The sequence below is a fragment of the Anolis sagrei genome, chromosome 7, assembly GCF_037176765.1.
Source record: "Anolis sagrei isolate rAnoSag1 chromosome 7, rAnoSag1.mat, whole genome shotgun sequence".
Taxonomy (NCBI): domain Eukaryota; kingdom Metazoa; phylum Chordata; class Lepidosauria; order Squamata; family Dactyloidae; genus Anolis; species Anolis sagrei.
In genome coordinates, this window is record NC_090027.1 from 14,651,400 (window position 1) to 14,675,479 (window position 24,080).

General features: G+C 44.5%; 1 protein-coding gene across 1 annotated transcript in view; it reads left to right on the forward strand.

Annotated features, from left to right (window-relative positions):
- The window catches only part of LZTS1 (leucine zipper tumor suppressor 1), an 81,242-nt gene extending 58,085 nt beyond the window's left edge, over positions 1-23,157 (forward strand). Inside the window, exons 3-4 of the mRNA XM_060786939.2 lie at positions 4,742-5,572; positions 9,542-23,157. Coding sequence (XP_060642922.2) covers positions 4,742-5,572; positions 9,542-10,210 — 1,500 coding nt within the window. The 3' untranslated portion in view covers positions 10,211-23,157. The remainder of the gene's footprint in view (positions 1-4,741; positions 5,573-9,541) is intronic.
- The last annotated feature ends 923 nt before the right edge of the window (positions 23,158-24,080 follow it).

A 24,080-nucleotide genomic window follows, 5' to 3' on the forward strand; every position in this document is an offset into this window, starting at 1 on the left:
TGTCCAGTTCTGCACTGGCATAGTTCCCATTCAACTTTGAGGACCTGTAAGAGGAATACATCCTCAGGAAGTAGGGAGAGACAAGGTCCACCACACGTGCAACACCCAAGATGGGGCTGTTGCTTGCAACATTAAAATGTGGTTTTTGTTTATTTAGTTTAGTTTGTTAAAAGTGTATACTTTGGGCTTCAGAAGAAGACTGGATATTGACCTCAGATGCCATTTTCTTTGGGTTTCTGTGAGCTTTCTGGGCTGTGTCATCATGTTCCAGAAGCATTCTCTCCTGACATTTCACCCACATCTATGGCAGGCATCCTTAGAGGTTGATAGCATTCTTTTTGCTATCTTGGAAAATTCTATAGTTTTCATTTCCCCAACCATGGGGAAGCGAACAGGCTCCTAATATGGGCAAACCTTTAGATCTGCAGGATCCATAGCCCTTTCCACGCCTATCCATACTGCTTGAGGAACTTTGAGACCAAAAACGGAGGTGAGATTGTTTCCGTCATATTGCTCTCAATGGGAGGGAAATAATGAGGAACAAATTCCATTTTCCTCTTACTTCTGCTTTTAATAGGCCAGGCACTGCTGCCTGCAGTGCTCCAGCTTTAGGCATAGAATTGTCATGCAGGTATATAACATAAGCATATTAGTTCTTGTGGGTTTTTTCGGGCTATATGGCCATGTTCTAGAGGCATTTCTCCTGACGTTTCGCCTGCATCTATGGCAGGCTTCCTCAGAGGTCCGCTGGAGCTGGGAAAAAAGGGGTTTATATATCTGTGGACTGACCAGGGTGAGACAAAAGGCTTTTGTAAGTTGGGCTAGGTGTGAATCTTTTCAACTGACCACCTTGATTAGCATACAATGGGCTGACTATGCCTGGAGCAAACTCTTAATGAAAGGTGCTTAGATGTCCCTGCCTGTTTTTCTCTCTTTTGTCCCTTTTGTCTCACCCTGGTCAGTCCACAGATATATAAACCCCTTTTTTCCCAGCTCCAGCAGACCTCTGAGGAAGCCTGCCATAGATGCAGGCGAAACGTCAGGAGAAATGCCTCTAGAACATGGCCATATAGCCCGAAAAAACCCACAAGAACTGAGTGATTCCGGCCATGAAAGCCTTCGACAATACATTGAACATCTCTACGGGGAGAAACTGTTCCAAGACACACGGAAATTGGAGAAACTAAGGACCAGGAAAGCACATCTACTGTGCTCCCTGACTTTTCTTCTACGCTGCAGAGACACAGATACCATCCCACAATTCCTCGCAGCCAAAAGGACTTTCAAAACACCACAGGCTCACCGGATCTATGACCGCCTGGAACGCAACCTCTTAAGAGAGAGAATCCACACCATTCGCAAAGAACTCGCAAACACAGACAAGGAACTTCTGCATCTCCATATCAATATCAGCCAGAAGATGAATTCCCAGGACTGGGACAAAATAGACAATCTCACTTACAGGAAAATGGAGAAAAACATGGTTGTCCACACCAACAGACAAAAACAAAAATTCTACAAACGACAAAAGCAACAGCCGAAACCAGAACTGGATACATCACGGACCATCTTCAACCTGACAGACAGACAACTCTCTGAAGACCAAGTATCCATACTAGCGAAAGGAGGAAACTTTGCTGTAACCGCCACCAGGATCCCAGTAGAAAACATCATTGCCAATGTCGAATCAGCAATTTACCGCCTCCCAGAGGAGGAAGCAGAAGAAGTACGAGCGGAAGCAGCAAGGATCCTGAAAAAGGCAAAACTCCCCTCCAGTAACATTACTAGGAAGGAAAGAGAAGCCATTAGAGACCTAAATTCAGATCCTGTTATCCTCATTCTGCCAGCAGACAAGGGGAATGCCACAGTCATCATGCATACAGAGCAATACAAGGAGAAGATCAAAAAACTCCTGGACCCTACTATATACAGAAAACTTAAGCAAGACCCAACTTCCAAAATAACCAGAAAAACCAACACTCTAATTAAAAACTCCTCAGTCAACTTCGACATACGACAGCAGCTATGTAAATCGGAAGCCCTTCCACCCAGGCTTTATGGACTCCCCAAAATCCATAAGGACTCCACCCCACTCAGACCAATCGTGAGTGCCATTGGGTCCCCCACATATGACTTAGCCAAATTCTTGCTGCACAGTTACAAAGCCACATTGGGCTCACAACACACTACATCAAGGACTCAGCCCACTTCATTGAAAAAATCAGCAATCTCAAGCTAAATACAAATGACATACTGATCAGCTTCGATGTGGTGTCTCTATTTACCATGGTCCCAGTTGCAGACACCATGGCACTCATCAACCAGAGGTTCCTAGAAGACATCACGGCGCTGTTTCACCATTGCCTCACCACCAGCTATTTTCAGTGGGACAATGAATTCTACGAACAGAAAGATGGAGTAGCTATGGGGAGCCCTCTCAGCCCAGTCATAGCTAACTTCTACATGGAACAATTTGAAAAACAAGCTCTTGAAACAGCAACCAAAAAGCCCACTATATGGTTCAGATATGTGGATGACACTTTCACCATTTGGAGCCATGGAGAAGAAGAACTCAACAGGTTCCTGGAACATCTTAACAGCATCCACCCTAACATCCAGTTCACTATGGAAAAAGAAAAGGAAGGAAGATTGCCTTTTCTAGATGTCCTAGTCATCCGTAAACCAGATCAACAATTGGGTCACACCGTTTACAGAAAACCCACACACACAGATAGATATCTACATAAAAACTCCAACCATCACCCAAGTCAAAAAAGAAGCACCATTAAAGCCTTGGCAGACCGTGCAAAAAGAATCTGTGAACCCCACCTCCTCCAAGATGAACTGGACCACCTCAACTGGGCTCTACAGGCCAATGGATATTCCACCTCAGACATCAGAAGAGCTGAAAGACCAAGAACAAGCCACAAGAGTAAAGATGAAGATCCACCCAGAGGAAAAGTGTTCCTGCCATACATCAAGGGAACCACTGATCGCATAGGAAAGCTGATGAGGAAACACAACATACAAACAATCTACAAACCCACCAAGAAAATCCAACAAATGCTACGTTCAGCAAAGGACAAGAGGGATCCTCTCACCTCTGCAGGAGTCTACCGTATACCATGCAGCTGTGGACAAGTCTACATAGGGACCACCAAACGCAGCGCCCAAACAAGAATCCAGGAACATGAAAGGCACTGCAGACTACTCCAACCAGAGAAATCAGCCATAGCAGAGCACCTGATGAACCAACCTGGACACAGCATTTTATTTGAGAACACAAAAATGCTGGACCACTCTCACAACCACCATGTCAGACTACACAGAGAAGCCATTGAAATCCACAAACATGTGGACAATTTCAACAGAAAGGAAGAAACCATGAAAATGAACAAAATCTGGCTACCAGTATAAAAAATTCTAAAATTAAAACAGCAGAGAGAAAAACAGGCAGGGACATCTAAGCACCTTTCATTAAGAGTTTGCTCCAGGCACAGTCAGCCCATTGTATGCTAATCAAGGTGGTCAGTTGAAAAGATTCACACCTAGCCCAACTTACAAAAGCCTTTTGTCTCACCCTGGTCAGTCCACAGATATATAAACCCCTTTTTTCCCAGCTCCAGCAGACCTCTGAGGAAGCCTGCCATAGATGCAGGTGAAACGTCAGGAGAAATGCCTCTAGAACATGGCCATGTAGCCCGAAAAAACCCACAAGAACTGAGTGATTCCGGCCATGAAAGCCTTCGACAATACAATAAGCATATTAAATGAGGTCTATACCTGTTTAGCTTGGGGAGGGAAGTAGGGGTATGAATGGAATAACTAATATGAATTTTGTTTAAAGGTAAAGGTTTTCCCCTGACATTAAATCCAGTCGTGTCCGACTCTGGGGGTTGGTGCTCATCTCCATTTCTAAGCCAGCATTGTCCGTAGACACCCCCAAGGTCATGTGGCTGGCAAGGCTGGAAGTGTGGCGCAGCTGGCTGGGAGTCAGCTGCATTAAGATCACTACTGACTGAAAGGTCACGAGTTCGAAGCCAGCCCGGGTCGGAGTGAGCTTCCAACCAATTTGTGTAGCTTGTTGTCGACCTTTGCAGCCCAAAAGACAGTTGCATCTGTCAAGTAGGAAATTTAGGTACCACTTATGTGGGGAGGATAATTTAACTAATTTACAAGGCCATAAAAATCTCCAGCAAGAATGCAGGGAATGAGAAAGTACTTCATTGGTGTCGCAGATGGACAGTGAAGCAACAGCTCCCCTGGTGGCAGGAAAAGTTGGAATGTTAAATACCCTCTGACTGTTTGTCTATATATGTTGTGTGTCTATGGCATTGAATGTTTGCCATACATATGTACATTGTAATCCGGCCTGAAGTCCCCTGTGGGGTGAGAAGGGCGGAATATAAATACTGTAAATAAATAAATAAATGGCTGCATGGAGCAGTACCTATTGATCAACTCACATTTGCATGTTTTCAAACTACTAGGTTGTCAGAAGCTGGAGCTAACAGTGGGAGCTCACCTTGCTCCCTGGATTCAAACCAGTGACCTTTCAGGCAGCAAGTTCAGCAGCTCTGTGGTTGCTGTACTATTACCAGTGGTTTAACCTACATGTGTCCATTGATCTTCATAGGGGAAAGTGACACACACATATGTCTTCTTCAGTAACAAGTAAAAAGGGTCAGTTGTGGGATACTTCTGAACCTGCACTAACAGGCTGATTGTTCTTTCTTTTCAGGGCCCAGACAAGAATATTGCCAGGCCCACCGCTTTCAAGCCTGTGCTCCCTCGTTCCAACACAGTCCTCCACTCTTCTCCAGAACATGGTAGCCATACCTCTCAGTCGCTCCAGTCCCAGGACAAAGCTAAAGATGCGGACCTTAAGGCAGCTTTGTGCTCTGGGGGACTATCAGACTCAGGGCGGAACTCCATGTCAAGCCTCCCGACTCACAGTACAGCCAGCAGCTACCAGTTGGACCCTCTTGTTGCCCCAGTGGGGCCCATTAGCCGATTTGGGGGCTCTGCCCACAACATCACTCAGTGTGCCATCCTTCAGAACAGTAACATGATGAGCCTCAAGGCTTTGTCGTTCTCTGACGGGGGAACCAAAATCCTCAATCCAGGCAAAACTGCTGCTGCCACTGCCCATCCCCAACCTACTGAGAATTCCTGCATCCGTTCCCCAATCTCCACAGAGGAGTCAGCCATCCATGAGTTGGAGCAAAAGCTGCTGGAGAGGGAAGGTGAGTTGCAGGAGCTCCAAAGCAGCTTTGAGGAGAAGGAGATCACGTCCTGCCAAAGCTATGAGGAAAAACAGAGGCGCTGCAGGGATGAAATGGAGCTGCTAAAGCAGAAGTGCAACAACAAGCTCAAGCAGACCTCACAGAAGAGCCAGCGGGCGCAGCAGCTTCTGCAGCTCCAGGTCTTCCAGCTGCAGCAGGAGAAGAAGCAGCTCCGAGAGGAACTGGCAAACCTGATGAAGGAGCAGGATCTCCTGGAGACCAAACTAAGGTCCTACGAGAAAGAGAAGACCGCCTTTGCTCCAGCACTGGAGGAAACACAGTGGGAGGTGAGGTTGCTTTTTCTTGTAGGAACTTCTCTTTTCATCTTTGTTACAGGAGTTGTGTTTGCATACAAACAGGGTGAAAAGTCTGCATTGTGATTAGATATCTAAACATGCAGAAACCATGCTTGTTTAAGTTTCATTTATTCAGTCTGGCCCAGGATGGTGCAGTATAGCGCCACATCTGTGGAAACAGTAATAATAACTTTATTCTTATAATAACTTTATTATACGAACCATCAAAGACTTTAAGATCATCCGGGGAGGTCCTGCTCTTGGTCCCACCACCATCGCAGTCGCATTTGGTGCGGATGAGATTTTTATTTATTTATTTTATTTACAGTATGTATATTCCACCCTTCTCACACCACAGGGGACTCAGGATGGATGTATATGTACATATACATAGCAAACATTCAATACCATAGACACATAACATATATACACAGACACTCAGAGGCTATTTAACAATCCAGCTTTTTCATGAGGGTATTCTGGCCACCAGGGGAGCTGTCGCTTCACCGTCCATTTGTGACACTGATGAAGTACTTCCTCATTCTTTGCATGCTTGCTGGAGGTTATGGCCTCGTAAATTAGTTAAATTAGCCTCCCCACATAAGTGGCACCTAAATTTCCTACTTGACAGATGCAACTGTCAAAGCACCGGGATTGTGGCGCAGCAGGCTGAGTGTCAGCTGCATTAAGATCACTCTGAACAAAAGGTCATTAGTTCGAAGCCAGCCCGGGTTGGAGTGGGTTTCCAGCCAATTATGTGTAGCCTGTTGTCGACCTTTGCAACCCGAAAGACAGTTGCATCTGTCAAGTAGGAAAATAAGGTACCACCTTAAAGTGTGGGGAGGCTAAATTAACTGATTTATGAGGCCATAAAGAAGACTCCAGCAAAGCATTCCAGCGGGGAAGCATGTGGGAATGCGGAAGTGCTTCATCAGCATCGCAGATGGACGATGAAAGCAACAGCTCCCCGGCGGCCAGAAAAAGTTAATAGCCTCTGTCTATGTCTGTATATGTTTGTATGTCAAAATTGGCATTGAATGTTTGTCATATATGTGTACACTGTAATCCGCCTTGAGTCCCCTGCGGGGTGAGAAGGGCGGAATATAAAAGCTGTAAATAATAATAAATAATAACTGTCTTTCGGACTGCAAAGGTCGACAGCAAGCTACACAAATTGGTCGGAAGCTCACTCCAACCTGAGCTGGCTTCGAACTCATGACCTTTCCATCAGTAGTGATCTTTTTTTTTTAAGTTAAAACTGTTTATTTTAATTATGGTACATTACAGAAAAGCAAATCATGGCAAATATAATCAAGTACCAATATTTTTGATGTGTATATGCCTATATACCTTATTCAATCAATTAGTTAATTTTGTCATTAAGTACAAATTATTATCATTTACATATCTTAATACACATAGACTTGCTATTTCTGCCTGTTTTCCACTGCTTTCAGTCAAAAATTTGTATTAAATTTTTTCCATAACATTCAGGAAATCAGCACATTTTAATAAACATATAATTAGAGGGGGACTATTGTATATTTGGAAAAAATACAGAAAAGGTATGGAACCAAAAAAACCCCTTTGGCTGAGGCCACTAGAAGCAGTTACAAGACCAACATTAAGGGTAAAAACAAGAACATATAAAGAATACCTTATTAGAGAAAATGAAAAGTGGAAATTAAAAGGGTGGGAAGAATTGGAGATTAATGATTGGTTTCGTTATCACCAACTGCATGAAAGATACAAAAAAGACTTGAGGATTGGATTTGCAACCAAAGAATCAGAATTGGAAAGAATATGGGAAAAGTGAATTGGAAAGAATATGGGAAAAGGGATAATCTCTATATTATACAAATACATACTAAGCTATAATATGGAGGACAACAGAGTTAAGACAGTAATGATATCCTGGGCCAAGGACCTAGGCAGACCAATAGAATTGGACAAATGGGAATACCTATGGAACAAAGAATTCAAATTTACTTTATCAGGTTCAATCAGGGAGAATCAATACAAAATGTTTTATAGGTGTTATATCACTCCAGTAACATTGGCCAAAATAGTCAAGTCACAACAAGGTATTTGCTGGAGGTGCAGGAAACAGAAAGGGACATTCCTCCACATGTGGTGGACCTGTGTGATCATACAGGAATTTTGGGATAAGGTCATTAAGGAGACAAATAAAATGTTACATAACAAGATTTTAAAAGCCCAGGACTGTGACTGCTAGGTCTACAGAGAGAAAACAATAATCAAAAGGACCAAGAAATATATCAATATAGCTTTGCAGTGGCAAGATTGACCATAGCCAAAGATTGGAAAGGGGGAAAAGGTCTAACCAAAAAGGATTGGAGGGAAAGAATGTGAGAATATATGCTAATGGCCAGACTAACTTATAACAGGAGGAATAAGAGTAATGAGGACTTTCTAGAAAAATGGAAGTTGGCCATGGCATATCTGAATAGAGTCAGTAATATAGAGGAGCTCCATTAGGAATTTAGATTTACCATGAATAAGGATAGATAAATAGGCTTAAAGGTTTCGTAGTGCTTCGGTGTGGGAAGTCATGGTGAAGGGTGCACGGGTGTGGGGATGAGGGTTTATTTTGTTTAGGATAGGGGTTTTGGGATGAGTGTAAGGTCTGTGGTATGTGAGTCAGTAGTTTTATATACTTATAACATAAGATTTGATCAAGGCAATCTCTTTTTAGTTAAATTCAGCCTCAATTATTTAGTTGTTAATATGAAAACCAAAGAAACTTGCTTAAAATAAAAGAGTTTCTGAAATTGCCTGCTATTTACATTAAATAATCAGGAGATGGCGCTCTCTCACCATATGACCTTAGATGTTCCAAGTCTCGGATGATATCTATTGATTTCTATGTGCTTGCCATAGAACCCCCTCCCTAAGGAGGTTAGATCTGCCCCCTCCCTCCTGACCTTCCAGGAGAAACTTAAATCCTGGTTATGGGAGCAAGCATTTGCAGATTAGACTGATTTTACTGGCAAATATGAGATGTATTTGACTGCAATTTGGACTGATTTGGATGATGTTTTTAACCTGGAAAACTGTTTTAATGTATGTTTACATTTGTTTTTAGGTATTTGATTGAGTTTTATTATATGTTTATATTGTGTCAGCATCGAATTGTTGTCCTGAGTCCCATTTGTCTATAGCCAAATGCAGCATTATCTTAATGTTTTTAATTGTATTATAATTGTATTTTATGGTCTTGTTATCAACTGTAAACCGCCCCAAGTTAGCTGCAGGTTGAGAGGGATAGTATATAAATATAGTAAATAAATAAATAAACTAGGACCCAGGAAGATCTTCCTACCCCGAATTGGTTTTAGATTACAGTTCCCAGGATATCCCACTATCATGACCAATGGTAATTTGTACTGTTGTTCAAAAGTAACATTCCCTCACTATTTTGTTATCTTTGTGTTCTTTTTGGTACACCTTACTTACTTACTTAGGCAATCTCTCGTTGTCCAAGTAGGATAGTCTTCCAAGATCAGTGTACTGGTGGGTCCATAGGTAACTGTGGAGCCCTATTCTTGATCTGCATCTTCTCCCGCAGTGAGAGCATTAGTTTCCAGGTGGAAGGCAGTCTCGGTCGGGGTTGGCTTGACATGCCTTCCTCCTGGCATGTTTCTCTCTTTCACCCTCCATCCATGCCTCTTCAAATTCTACAGCACTGCTGGTCACAGCTGACCTCCAGCTGGAGCGCTGAAGGGCTAGGGCTTCCCAGTTACACCATTGTCATGTGCCTCTGACAGATTATTCCTGAAGAGATGCACTCTCCACCTCTGGTTACCAACTTTTTAATCTGTTCTCATAAATACTATATACATGTGGTGGCCAGTGCCAAACTGCATTGCACTGCAGTTTGGGTACTGCAACAGGCCAAGTATCTAGCAGACAGCCTGACACTTGTCTTGTGTTTTACAGGTTTGTCAGAAGTCTGGGGAAATCTCTCTGCTTAAACAGCAGCTGAAGGAATCCCAAGCAGAACTCAACAGCAAGATCAATGAGGTCCTTAACATGAAAGCTCAACTGAAGGATGTTCGAGCGAAGATGGAACTATTAGAGATGAAAATCCAGGACTTGGAAGAGTCTCTGCATGCCAAGGCTATGGAGTTGGATGTGAGTGAAAATGAGCTTCAACGCAAGAAGAACGAGTCAGAACTGCTGAGGGAGAAGGTGAACTTGTTGGAGCAGGAAATTGCAGAGCTCAGAACAGAACTGACAATCCTCCGAGAGGAGATGAAGTGTGGAATGGCCCCAGGAAGCCTGGAGGCCAACGTGGCCGAGGATGCCCAAGCTCTATGGAGAGAAGTGGAGAAGCTGAAAGTGGAGTTGCAGGAGGAGCGGAACAACAACGAGCACATGACAACTGGCTTCCAGCAGGAACGACAGACCTGGAAAGAGGAAAAAGAGAAAGTGATCCACTACCAGAAGCAGCTGCAGCAGAGTTACTTGCACATGTACAAACGGAACCAGAATTTGGAGAAGATGCTTCATGAGTTGGCTGCAGGAGAGGATGGCAAGGAGCCCTTAGAGCTTGACCTCCAGGGCACTGATGTTCCTTATGAGGACATCATTGCCACTGAAATCTGAATGGTGCTCAGTCTGCTTGCCCGCTCTGGAGGGGGTAGACTACTTTCAACCAGATTAAATCCAGGAGAACCACTTGTCCATTGGTTGAAGTCCTTAACTAGCCAAAATGCATCACTAGCTGTCATCATGTCTCATGGGCTTGTGTGGTGAGGCACTGTTCCCAGTTCATCATGCCCAGTGCATTTCCACTTCTAATGTATTTTTTAAGAAAGAGAAAGGGTGTGCATTGCTTATTGACCATTCTAACAGAGTAGAATCAACCCCCAGTTGCAGCTCTGGTCAAAAACACGCAAGTATCTCTATTCCAGATGGAACAGGTGCCTCCCTCTTACCTGCAACTCAGGTGCACATTACCAAGGGATGCTGGGAAGGGAAATTTAGCTCCATTTGCCCCCCCCCCCAACCCCACAGCCATATAAAAACCATTGCAATCCTTCTAGAGTTTTTAAGCTGTGCAACAAGAAGTGCTCGTGTTCCAAAAGATTCTTGGTTGCCATTTTGAAGCACTTTGGGAAAAGCCGTTTGACCCTTGGTTCTTTTGGTTAAGAAAGATTAACACATGCACACACGAAATAATGTGCCATCATGGGTCTTCAAGATACCTTTTCATTCTCATTGGCTGAAGTGAGAGCTATACTCTTCTAGAAAACGATATGAAGAGGATTCTGGAGTGCAAAGGCTGTCATCCCTAAATTATCATGAGACTGTGACATCCATCATCTCCAGCAAGTCAAGCCAAGGGATGGTGCATTTTGTAGTCTAATGTTGTCTAAAGGGCCCAACAGTATCCCAATTCTACTTTGGAAAACAGATGGCATTTTCTTCAAACGAAGAGATAAACAGCTGTGTTCTGGATCCCTGAGGAGTCTCCCCTTTCTCCAGAATAGCCACCCAAAGTGTTGTAGGTAATTAGAAGCCATCATCTGGTAATCAGCCAGTGGATTGTTGACGCTCTTGGCTCTTCATTCAATATTACTAATTATCGAAGCAGGTTAGCAATGGGAGAGGTATATTTTTATGTTTCTGTTGTGGGGTAGGGAGAACTGAAATGTACTTGTGCTTTTGGAATGAGAATGTTTATAACTGTTGATCTAAAATGTGAATATTTTTATGGCTCTTTTTGGTTTAGAAAATGTATAGTGTTTACATTTCCACATTCACTTTCACATCTTTTACCACGAAAAAAGGGGGTTTTGAGCCACACAGAAGTCTCCTTGTCCTTCATCAAGTCATTTTTGGGGGTGATGAAACATAAGCGTAATAGGGCAGTGGTGCACATGCACGAGAGTGTGCCTGAACATAGCACGGATGAATATTTGTGTAGTCTAGTTTGTATTCTACACCATACCATCCATCTATTCCATGTGGCCTTCTAGGACATGCCGCACCAAGAAAGGAGTTGTAGTGTCGTTGCTGAAGTGACGCTGAGATGAATGAGGGTTGCTCACCAGACAAGAATCATGGATGATTTTTCCAGGCTATATGCCCATGTGCTAGAGGCATTTTCTCCTGACGTTTCGCCTGCATCTATGGCAAACAATTTAAATTGTTTTAAATTGCTTTTAAATTTTGTTAGATTTTAGCCATTCTTGTAAGCCACTCTGAGCCCCAGGAGAGTGGCGGCATATAAGTCCAAATAATAAATAAAAATAAATAAATAAAATAAAAGCATCCTCAGAGGTACCTCTGAGGATGCTTGCCATAGATGCAGGCGAAACGTCAGGAGAAAATGCCTCTAGAACATGGCCATATAGCCCGCCTTCAACGATCATGGATGATTTATTTAAAGCCATCAGTTCAAAGTCATCAGTTCAAAGGCCAGCAAGCAGTTTGCTTGCAAGTCAGCCACCAGTTTAGAACCATAAGCATTTGAGATGTCCATGTACTTATTTTAAGGTGGGAGTTTTTTTATCGTGTAAGAAGCAATTTGAGAATATATTGCAAGTTTCTTCCGGTGTGAGAGAATTGGCCGTCTGCAAGGATGTTGCTCGGGGGATGCCCGGATGTGTTACCATCCTGTGGGAGGCTTCTCTCATGTCCCCGCATGGGAAGCTGGAGCTGACAGATGGGAGCGCACACCATCTCGCAGATTCGAACCACTGACATTTAAGTCTTCAGGTCAGCAGTTCAGCCGGCACAAGGGTTTAACCCATAGTGCTACTGTGGCTCGTAAGGTGGATGAAGCTATTCAATGCCCACTCCAGCCCAGCCACCACGTGCATGTGGACACCACTGTGCTCTTACCCTTCCTCCTTGTTCATGGCTTCAGTAGGAGAACAAGACTCATCATAACTGTAAACAGGATCCCAACGCAATGGAAAGCATGCTATCATGACAATTGTATGTGTGCCTCTCCAACCCAGGAGCCATTCATGTCTTCCTCTTTCCTTACTTATTCTCTTCCCCTCCATGATCCCAACTCCACACAGTAGGTCGTATTCATTCATTCATTTATTTATTTATTAAAAAATCTTTTAAAAATCTAGCAGTTTTAACAAAAATAATAAAATTATATATCTGTTGAATTTGGTTTAAAAATTAAAAACACATTCAGGTGGGGTTTTTTAAGCAACAATGCACCAACAGAAGCAGTAAATGTATTTTTTTAAAAGCAGGGATAGTTAAAAAGCAGAGGAAGAAATCGCTAATCAATAAACTAAGCACTTTCCTAGAAAGGAAGAAAGGAAGGATGTACCCACCCTCTTGCAACTTTTTGAAAGGGTATTAAAAGGGGGAATGATCAGGTTCCTGAGGAAGAGAGATCCACAGCCTGGTCATAGTTGCACAAAACTGAGCATTTAAACATCCTTTAAAATAACACACCTTGTTGGTCTATCCAAGATTTGATCCCCCAAAGCAGATCCTCTGCCTTGGAGTGGATTGAGCTTTGACTGCTCCTTGTCAGCAGAGCAGGGAGCTTCCCCTCGCCGCCCCTGTTTACATTTATGTACTGCTTTTCCATACGCTGTAGAAGAAAATGCAGAGGCACATAAATTAAGACAAAGTAGATAAAGGCTTCCCCTTGACATGAAGTCTAGTTGTGTCCGACTCTGGGTGTGGTGCACATCTCCATTTCTAAGCCAAAGAGTCGGCATTGTCCGTAGACACATCCAAGGTCATGTGGCCAGCATGACTGCAGGGATCGTCATTACATTCCCACTGAAGTGATACCTATTGATCTACCCACATTTGCATGTTTTTAAACTGCTAGGTTGCCAGAAGCTGGGGCTAACAGCAGGAGCTCACCCCACTCCCCAAATTTGAACTACTGACCTTTCAGTCAGCAAATTCAGCAGCTCAGCAGTCTAACCCCTGCACCACCAGGGGCTCCTAAAATAAAATAGCAGGCAATGAATAAAATGAAGGGCCCCGGCATGAAGCAAAGCCCCAAATGTATTCAATGTAAATATTTTGACTTGTCCTTTAAGTGGTTTTCCTTTGCCACCAGTAAGCCGGTAGGGAAGATGCCATGACAACCTCTATGAGCAGGAAATTCCACAGCTTAGACCTCCTATCTGAGAAAAGCTCTAAAAAGCCTCGGGGCAGTTTTCAGGACTTGCTTGGTATGCAAGTCCTGAAAACTGTGACATTTCCACAAATGGGTGCCTTTCACACTGTGGTTATAATACCATGATAATAACTTGTTTGAGGGGCATGCTATGGAATTCTGGCAGAGAATTCAAAACCCCTCACAGCATTACAGATCTTGGGATTCCATAGGAAGGAGCCATGGCAAAGTACTTTACTTACTTAGGCGATCCCTCATCCAAGTGTAGTGTCTTGGCTGTGGATATGTAGTGGAGTCCTATTCTTGATCCGCATGTTCTTCCACCGTGAGGGCATCAATTTCCAGGTGGAAGGCAGTCCCAATCAGTGTTGGTTTGATGTGCCCTCCTCTTGGCACATTTCTCCCTTTCATCCTCCGTTCGTGCCTCTTCGAATTCCACAGCACTTCTAGTCACAGCTGACCTCCAATTAGGGACAGGGCTTCCCAGTTCTCAGTGTCTATGGCACAGTTTTTAAGGTTAACTTTAAGCGCATCTTTAAATCACTTTTCTTGTCCACCAACATTCCATTTTTCGTTCTTGAGTTGGGAGTATAGTAACTGCTTCGGGAGATGGTAATCGGGCAGTATTGTTGATGGCGTAGGAGCATCATTTCAGTGCTGGTGGTCTTTGTATCTTCCAGGACTCTGACATTTATCCACCTGTCTTCCCAAGAGATTTGCAAGATTTTTCAGCGGCAGTGCTGATGGAATCGTTCAAGGAGTTGCGTATGACGTCTGTAGACAGTCCACGTTTCGCAGGCATATGACAGGGTTGGGAGGACAATAGCTTTATAAACAAGCGCCTTTGTATCCCTATGGATGTCCCGGTCCTCAAACACTCTCTGCTTCATTTGGAAAAATGCTGCACTTGCAGAGCTCAGACAGTATTGCATTTCAGTGTCAGTGTTGATTTTTGTGGAGAGATGACTGCCAAGGTAGTGGAAATGGTCAACATTTTCTAAGCTGTATTTCTGGCATTGCAGAGGGATTGACTGGTATCTACTGGAAGAGCACTTTGATTTTCTCAATGTTCAATGAGAGGTTGAGCATCTCGTATGCTTCTGCAAAGGTGTTTAGAGTGGCTTGTAGGTCTTCTTCTGAATGCGCACAGAATATGTTGTCAGCAGCATATAGGAGTTCTATAATATAGCAAGGTACTGTAGTAGTATAGTGTGAATGGGACCAGGAGCATTGCTGATTCTGGTTCTGGGGAAACGTTATCCATACCAAGAAGTATCAAGCATACAAGGCTGGTGTGCACAACAAAAGCTAATACAAATGCATGCCTATCTTCAGCATTAAATTCCCTAAAAGGTTACACACAGGGATGGGACTTGTGTGTGTTTCCAGATGTTGTTGGACTGCAGGTTCCAGTCACTTTAGCCGCACTGCCAATAGTGAGGAATACTAGGAGTTCTAGTCTGGAGAGCTGCAGTTTCCATCATGGCTCTTGAAATGTCATTCATGCAACAACAACAACAAAAATAAAAACCTTGTAGAGAAATGGGAAATCCAAACAGCTAATAAAAGCATCTTGAAATTGTATCCTTAGGAGATCAGCACAGCATTTAACAGATGGCAAAGTCGCTGTTGTGTTGGTTTAACGCATTGACCCCACACTGACTGCCGCACCTGAGAACCTATTTTTAGTAGCTCCCATTGATACTATGAACATGGGTCTTGTGTTGTGAGCCAAGTACTTGGTATGACCGCTACCACAATATGTTAAGCTGAGTCCTGCACTTAAGTCTAAACGTGCCAATTTTATTTTAGAGGTTTTTTAAAAATCAATAAGCCAAGTTTGTCACTAATTTTTACTCTTACCATGTCCCCATATATCTTCCAAAATAAGGCAGAAATGCATCTGCTCTTCCTGCTCATCTCATGCAGGGTTGTCCAAATGCCAAGCTGACCTGCCAAAGTCTGGCTGAACAGAAAGATGAACCTAGAACAGTGGTTCTCAACCTTCCTAATGCCATGGCCCCTTAAAACAGTTCCTCATATTGTGGTGACCCCCAATCATAAAATTATTTTCGTTGCTACTTCATAACTGTAATTTTGCTACTGTTATAAATCATAATGTTAATATCTGATATGCAGGATGTATTTTCATTCACTGGACCAAATTCGGCACAAATACCCAATACACCCAAATTTGAACACTGGTGGGATTGGTGGAGGGTTGATTTTGTCATTTGGGAGTTGTCGTCGCTGGGATTTATAGTTCACCTACAATCAAAGAGCATTCTGAACTCCACCAATGATGGAATTGAGCCAGACTTGGCACACAGAACTCCCATGATCAACAGAAAATACTAGAAGGCTCTGGGCATTGGCTTTGAGTTTTGGAGTTGTAGTTCACTTACATCGAGAGAGCACTGTAATAATAATGGATCTGGACCAAACCTGGCATGAATACTCAATATGCCCAAATGTGAACACTGGTGGAGTTTGGGGGAAATAGATCTTGACATTTGGGAATTGTAGTTGCTGGAATTTATAGTTTGCCTAAAATCAAAGAGCATTCTGAACCCCACCAACGATAGAGTTGGGCCAAAATCCCCACACAACACCCCCATGACCAACAGAAAATACTGTGTTTTCAGATGGTCTTTGGTGACCCCTCTAACATCCCCCTTGTGACCCTCCCAGGGGTCCTGACCCCCAGGTTGAGAAATGCTGACCTAGAGTTTCTCAACACCAATAATGATACAGGGTTGGATCCAGCTTAATTTGCGCTGAACTTGCTGGGCAAATTTATTCACAATTAACCAAAGTCCACTTGATTTTGATGGGTTTTGTTTGTCAAGACCAAGGGAACTTCGGTTAGTTGTGTGTAAATTAGATTGCCGCTGGATATCAGAATCTATACTAATGTTTTGTGATTTGAAACATAGTCTAATATCTCGTTCTACAACAAAAAAAAATCGTGTCAGGAGTGACTTGAGAAACTACAAGTGTTCTGGTGTGAGAGAATTGGCCATCTGCAAGGACATTGCCCAGGGGACGCCCAGATGTTTTCCCATCCAGTGGGAGGCTTCTCTCATGTCCCCGCATGGGATGCTGGAGCTGACAGATAGGAGCTCACCCTGGTCCCCAGATTGAAACCAGCAACCTTTTGGTCAGCAGTCCCGCCAGCACAAGGGTTTAACCCATTGTGCCACTGGGGAGCTCCTATAACCAAAGAATTATTGTTCAGCATCTTCAGAGGGCACCATCTGGAAAAGAATAATCTGCACAAGATGTGTACAAGAGTTGAATGAAAAGTAATGCCTCCACCTTCGTAATTCCTCAACAGATTGCAGTACTGGTATGCGGCAGGTACTGGCTTGTTCAGTAGACACTCCTCTACAGTTCCCTTTTGGTGGGAAGCCCTAGCATTGAATGGTTGTGTTGTTAAAGTGCAAAGTATGAAACCCTGCGCAGACGGTTGGTCATTGCGACTTAAGCAACGTGCAGTCATTGAATTCTTGACAGCAGAAGGTGTCACCCCAAAGGAGATTCATCAGAGAATGCAAGCTGATGTGAGTACTGTGCATCATTAAAAATGTTGAAGTGGAAACAACTGACTTGTGTGATAGATAAAGAGTTGGACATCCTGTGACAGCAACCACCGAGTTTCACAAGCAAAAGGTTGACAGAATGATTCAGGATGATCGTCGTACCACTCAGAGAGAAATTTCAAGCATAATCGGAATTTCACAAGAATGTCACATTATTGCTTTGCTTGGCTATTGGAGATCTGTGCACGATGGGTTGCGGAAACAGAGTGTCGACTTCTTTTATTTATTTAGCACCTCCGTTCGAGGGACTCAGGCCAGTTTCCAACATCAATATTACAGACAGTCATTAAAACATCATATTCAAAATCACACTAAATCACACTAAATTAACATTAAAATAGCAAAATACAATCATATAATTACAGTGGTCAGTCGTCATCAAAAATCATTATTCGTCGTCATCCATCCATATCACAGGATCATGGCTCATTCGTCGAATGCCAATCCCCAAAGCCAAGTTTTCACCTGTTTCCTGAACGTTAAGATAGAAGGGGCAGTTCTGATCTCCAGTGGAAGGGAGTTCCAGAGTCGACGGCTTCAGAAAACTTGTTCATCGTTGGCAGAAATGTATCCAATTGTCTGGTTATTATATCGAAAAGTGAATAGTGGTAGTTAAAGAGCACATTCTAAGGATTATTTCTGCATTTGATTTATTAAAATGTTCCCATCCAAAACCAAGTAACAAAGGTGGAGACATTACTTTTCATTCAACCCTCGTAAATTCTACACTCATTTACTTTGAACATTTGAAGCTTTCTGAAGATGACTGAATGCTCTTCAGTGCTGCATACATCCAGGAAAACCAGACAGACAGCCTGGTTTATTTCCTGTACAGAGATTTAGAGGTTTGTTATATAGCATGTGAAACCTGTTATGACCTGGAGATAAGCATAATCCCTTGTTGCTGAAGATCTGAGGGCTGTCACTTAAAAGAATTACAAGACCTGGTTTAAACGGGGGAACGACTTGTGCTCTTCCAGATGTGGTTGGAGTGCAAATCCCATTGTCCTTCTCCAGTGGCCCCTCTATCTGCAGCATAGACACTGCAGTCCAACATCTGGAAGTCACAGGTTGACCATTTTTCATTCCAAACATGGGCACTTTCAAGATTTCTTATTGAAGCTTTCTCTAATAGATCTGTATAGGAAAGTGAATTTAGTTAGTTGTCTCTAGATGAAATGTCCTCTTCTACACAATGTTTTTTAGCGACTTGAGAAACTGCAAGTCGTTTCTGTTTTGAGAGAATTGGCCATCTGCAAGGATGTTGCCTAGGGGACGCTGGATGTTTGATGTACTCCCATCCTTCTCGGAGGCTTCTCTCATGTCCCTGCATGGGAAGCTGGAGCTAACAGAGGGAACTCAACCCGCTCTCCCTGGATTCAAACCGCTGACCTATTTATCAGTAATCCTGCCAGCACAAGGGTTTAACCCAGCGTTTCTCAACCTTCCTAATGCCGTGACCCCCAAATACAGTTCCTCATGTTGTATTGACCCCCCCAACCATAAAATTGTTTTAGTTACTAACTGTTAATTTTACTACTGTTATGCATCGTAATGTAAATATCTGATATGCAGGATATATTTTCATTCACTGGACCAAATTTGACACAAATACCCAATTCGCCCAAATTTGAATACTGTTGGGGTTGAGAGGGGATTTATTTTTGTCATATGGGAGTTGTAGTTGCTGGGATTTATAGTTCACCTACAATCAAATAGCATTCTGAACTCCACCAATGATAGAATTGACCAAACGTGGCACACAGAACCAACAGAAAATACTGGGAGGGTTTGGTGGACACTGACCTTGAGTTTTGGAGTTGTAGTTCACCAATATCCAGAGAGCACTGTGGACTCAAACAATAATGGATCTGGACCAAACTTGGCACAGATACTCAATATGCCCAAATGTGAACACTGGTGGTGTTTGGGGACAATAGACCATGACATTTGGTCGTTGTAGTTGCTGGGATTCATAGTTCACCTACAATCAAAGAGCTTTGTGAACCCCACCAACAATAGAATTGGGCCATACTTCCCACACAGAACCCTCATGACCAACAGAAAATACTGTGTTTTCTGAGGGCCTTTAGCAACCCCTCTGACACCCCCTCACGACCCTCCCCCCAGGGATCCCGACCCCCAGGTTGACAAACTCTGGTTTAAACCATTGCACCACTGGGGGCTCCTAAACAATAATAAAGGAGAACACAGGTCTTATTTCACATCTGATCAGCCTAAGCCTTCTATTGAGTACCTTCTACTTTGTGGTGCTTTTTGGAAGTTGGTATTTGTAAGGGTGTACCTTCAATCACCTATCAATGTATGGAGATTCCATTATTATGTAGGGTTTTCTTGGGCAAGGAATACCCATACGTGGCTTACCATTTCCTTCCTCTGAAATGCACCATAAGGCAGCTGAATTTCCTTGGTGGTCTCCACCCAAGGACTAAACAGGTCCAACCCTACTTAGCTTCTGAGTCTGGATCCACATATTATTCAGATTCAGAATGCAGATTAACTGCAATGGGTTATATCATAGGTTCTCAACCTTCCCAATACAGTGACCCCTTAATACGGTTCCTCATGTTGTGGTGACCCCCAGCCATAACATTTTTGTTGCTACTTCATAACTAATTTTGCTGCTGTTATGAATAATAATGTAAATATCTGATCTGCAAGATGTATGTTCATTCACTGGACCAAATTTAGCACAAATATCAAAAACTGACGGGATTGAGAGGAGGGATTGATTATGTCATTTGGGAGTTGTAGTTGCTGGGATTTGTAGTTCACCGACAATCAAAGAGCATTCTAAATGCCACCAGTGATGGAACTGAATGAAACTTGGCACACAGAACTTCCATGACCAACAGAAAATGCTGGAAGGGTTTGGTGGGCATTGACCTTGAGTTTTGGAGTTGTAGTTCACCTACATCCAGAGAGCACTGTGATGGATGTGGACCAAACTTGGCACAAATAGTCAATATGCCCAAATTTGAACATTGGTGGAATTTGGGGGAAAGAGACCTTAACATTATTATTATTATTATTATTATTATTATTATTATTACTTTATTTGTACCCCACTAGCATCTCCAGCAGGACTCGATGCGGCATACATAGGCCAAAGCCTCAAAACACAATACAACAGTACAATACCTAGAGCAAATTAAAACAGTTAAGCAGAAGTAAACAACAGCAATAACAATACATCGAAACATCAAGACAATATAAAACTGGGCCAGGCCAGAGTAATGGGTACAAGAGTAAAAGTGCTGATGTGGCAGGAGGTATGTAGGATTATAAAGTAAGTGCGGTGTGCGGTGTGCAGTGATCTTAGTTCTATTAAAGTGCTTCTAGGATTTGGTATTGGGGGTTCCTAATCTGAAAAGGCACATTGGAACAGCCAGGTCTTCAAGTTCTTTCTGAAGACTGTCAGCGAAGGGGCCTGTCTAAGCTCTTTTGGGACGGCGTTCCAGAGTCGGGGGGCCACCACAGAAAAGGCCCTGTCTCGGGTTCCCACCAAGCGCGCCTGCGACGTGGGCGGGATCACGAGCAGGGCCTCTCAGGATGACCGGAGTGAGCGTGTGGGTTCATAGACGGAGATGTGGTCACGTAGGTAGGGTGGTCCCAAACCGTTCAGGGCTTTGTAGGTAAGCACCTGCACCTTGAATTGGGCTCGGAAGATAAACGGCAGCCAGTGGAGCTCCTTGAACAGGAGGGTTGACCTCTCTCTGTAATGAGCCCCGGTTAACATCCTGGCTGCTGCCCGTTGGACCAGTTGGAATTTCCGAGCCGTTTTCAAGGGCAGCCCTACGTAGAGCGCATTGCAGTAGTCTAATCTAGAGGTGACCAAGGCATGGACCACCCCGGCCAGATCAGCCTTCGCGAGGTACGGTCGCAGCTGGCGCACAAATCTCAATTGTGCAAAAGCCCTCCCTGACACCGCCGACGCCTGAGCCTCAAGCGTGAGCGATGAGTCCAAGAGGACTCCTAAACTGCGGACCTGTGGCTTCAAGGGGAGTGTAACCCCGTCCAACACAGGTTGCCACCCTATACCCCGATCTGGTTTGCGATCGACCAAGAGGACCTCTGTCTTGTCGGGATTGATCTTCAGCTTGTTCTTCCTCATCCAGATAGACACAGCGGCCAGGCACTCGTCCGGCACCCGAGAGGCCTCCTTGGAATTTGGTGGAAAAGAGTAGTAGAGTTGGTATCGAAAGCCGCTGAGATGTCTAAGAGAACCAACAGAGTCACACTCCCCCTGTCCAGCTCTCTACGGAGGTCATCCACCAAGGCGACCAAGGCTGTCTCGGTACCGTGACCAGGCCTGAAACCAGACTGTGACTGATCTAGGTAGTTGATGTCATCTAAAAAGCCCTGGAGCTGGGAGGCGACCACCCACTCCAGCACCTTACCCAAAAAAGGGAGGTTGGAGATCGGCCTGTAATTGTTCAGCACCGTGGAGTCAAGGGAAGCCTTTTTGAGGAGTGGACGAATCACAGCCTGTTTCAGATTAGATGGAAAAATGTCTTGCTCCAACGATGCATTAATGATCAACACAAACCAATCAGCCAACCCCTCCCTGGCCGATTTAATGAGCCAAGATGGGCAAGGGTCTAGAGTCGAAGTGGTCGCCCTCACAGCCCCAAGGACCTCCTCCACGGTCTCAGGAAGAACAAGCCTAAAAGAATCCCACAAAATTGGGCAAGCAGATGCCTCAATCACCTCATCTGGCACTGTGATAAAATTGGAGTCGAGCTCAAGGTGTATCTGAGCAACTTTGCCTGCAAAATGGTGTGCAAAATCGCAGCACCGAGTTGCTGGGTTGTCAAAGGTCTCCTCCACCATTGGTGGATGAAGGAGTTCCCCGACAACCCGAAACAACTCCGATGATCTATTTGCTGCAGATGCTATACGGGTGGTCGTGAAAGATTCCCTGGCCACCTGAATAGCCACGGAGTATGCCTTAAGAGAGGCTTTAGCCCGTGCTTGATCAGACACGTCCCGAGATCTCCTCCACTTGCGCTCTAGCCCCCTTCTCATGTGCTTCATCACAGCCAGCTCCCCAGTGAACCAGGGAGACGGCCTGTCACGACGCAACGAGATGGAGCGTTCGGGAGCGATCGTATCTATCGCCCTGGACATCTCCCTATTGTAGAGATCCACCAAGGCGTCGATAGAATCGCCAGGCTCCATGACAGGAAGAACCCCAAGATTCCTCAGGAATCCATCCAGATCCATCAGTCTCCTAGGGCAGACCATTTTAATCTGTCCTCCACCCCTGCGAAGGTTGAGGGTCGCAGAGAGTCTAAAACTGATCAGATAGTGATCAGACCATGACACCTGAAGGATGTTTTGTTCTTCCACTCTGATCATTCCACTGTCCGCCACAAAGACTAGGTCGAGTGTATGTCCAGCCTGATGGGTGGGCCCAGATATAATTTGTGACAGTCCTATGGTTGTCATGGCGGCCATAAAGTCCTGAGCTGCGCCGGACAAGGAGGTCTCAGCATGGATGTTAAAATCTCCCAGCACCACCAAGCGCTGGGAAGCCAGGGCCGAATTGGAGACCACCTCTACTAGCTCAGACAGGGAAACTGCTGGGTCGCGGGGTGGGCGGTACACCAGCAGAAACCCCACACTGTCACGGTTCCCCACCTTCAGGTGGACACACTCTAACCCAGGTGCCTGCGGGACAGCGCATCTGACCACGGCGATGGATTGCTGAAAGACTACTGCGACCCCTCCTCCCCCCCCCCCCCGTCTGGCCTGCTGATGCACTCCGAAACCCGGTGGACACAACTGAGTGAGATTTACTCCCCCCCCCCCCCCCCAGCTCATCCAACCAGGTCTCAGTAATGCATGCCAGATCCGCTCTCTCATCCAGAATCAGGTCCTGAATGGCAGCGGTCTTATCATTAACGGATCTAGCATTAATCAGCAGGACCTTGAGACCGAGGGGACTGCCATGGAGCCTACCACTTCCTACCTTCTCCAGGGTTGCAAGAACTCTATTGCGCTTCTCCCTGGGGTGTTGGTGACCCGCAAATCTCCTCCCCCACATGACCTGAATGGTGCTCCCCTCCTCCGGGCCCCCCTCCCCCCCTACATGGTTGGAATCTGTGGCTAGTCAGCTCTCAGAAGAAGTAAGACTGGAGTATAGTCTCCCTTGGGTGTCAGGTAGGGATGCTTCCGATGTTGAGGTGGACAGAGAATCAGCGAGGGAACTGAGTGGGCTGAACAGGGGAAGTGTTCTTGGGCGGGAAAGTGTGGCTGATTGTGTGGGGACAACTGGGGCAGATGGGGTCTCAAATTGATACAAACCAGGAGGGGAGGCCCTAACTGGGGAGCTATCTGTGGAATTCTCACGTGGACCTGATGGAACAAGGTGGGAAGGTACCCCGGTTTCAAAGACATTTGGAAGTTGTAGTTACAGGAATTTATAGTTCACCTACAATCAAAGAGCATTCTGAACTCCACCAATGATATAACTGGGCCAGACTTCCCACATGGAATCCTCATGGCCAACATAAAAGATTGTGTTTTCTGATGGTTTTTGGTGACCCCGCTGACACCCCCTCGCGACCCCCCCCCCCCCAGTGTTGAAAAACACTGGGTTATATGGTATTGTAGTTCCATGTTAAGATAAAATGGAATGTGTTAGTTTCAGGACATTTGTGGAAGTTGCTGAGAATCCTATTTACTCCATGCAGTCCCAAACTTAGGCAAATGAGATTGTTTGGATGACAATTCT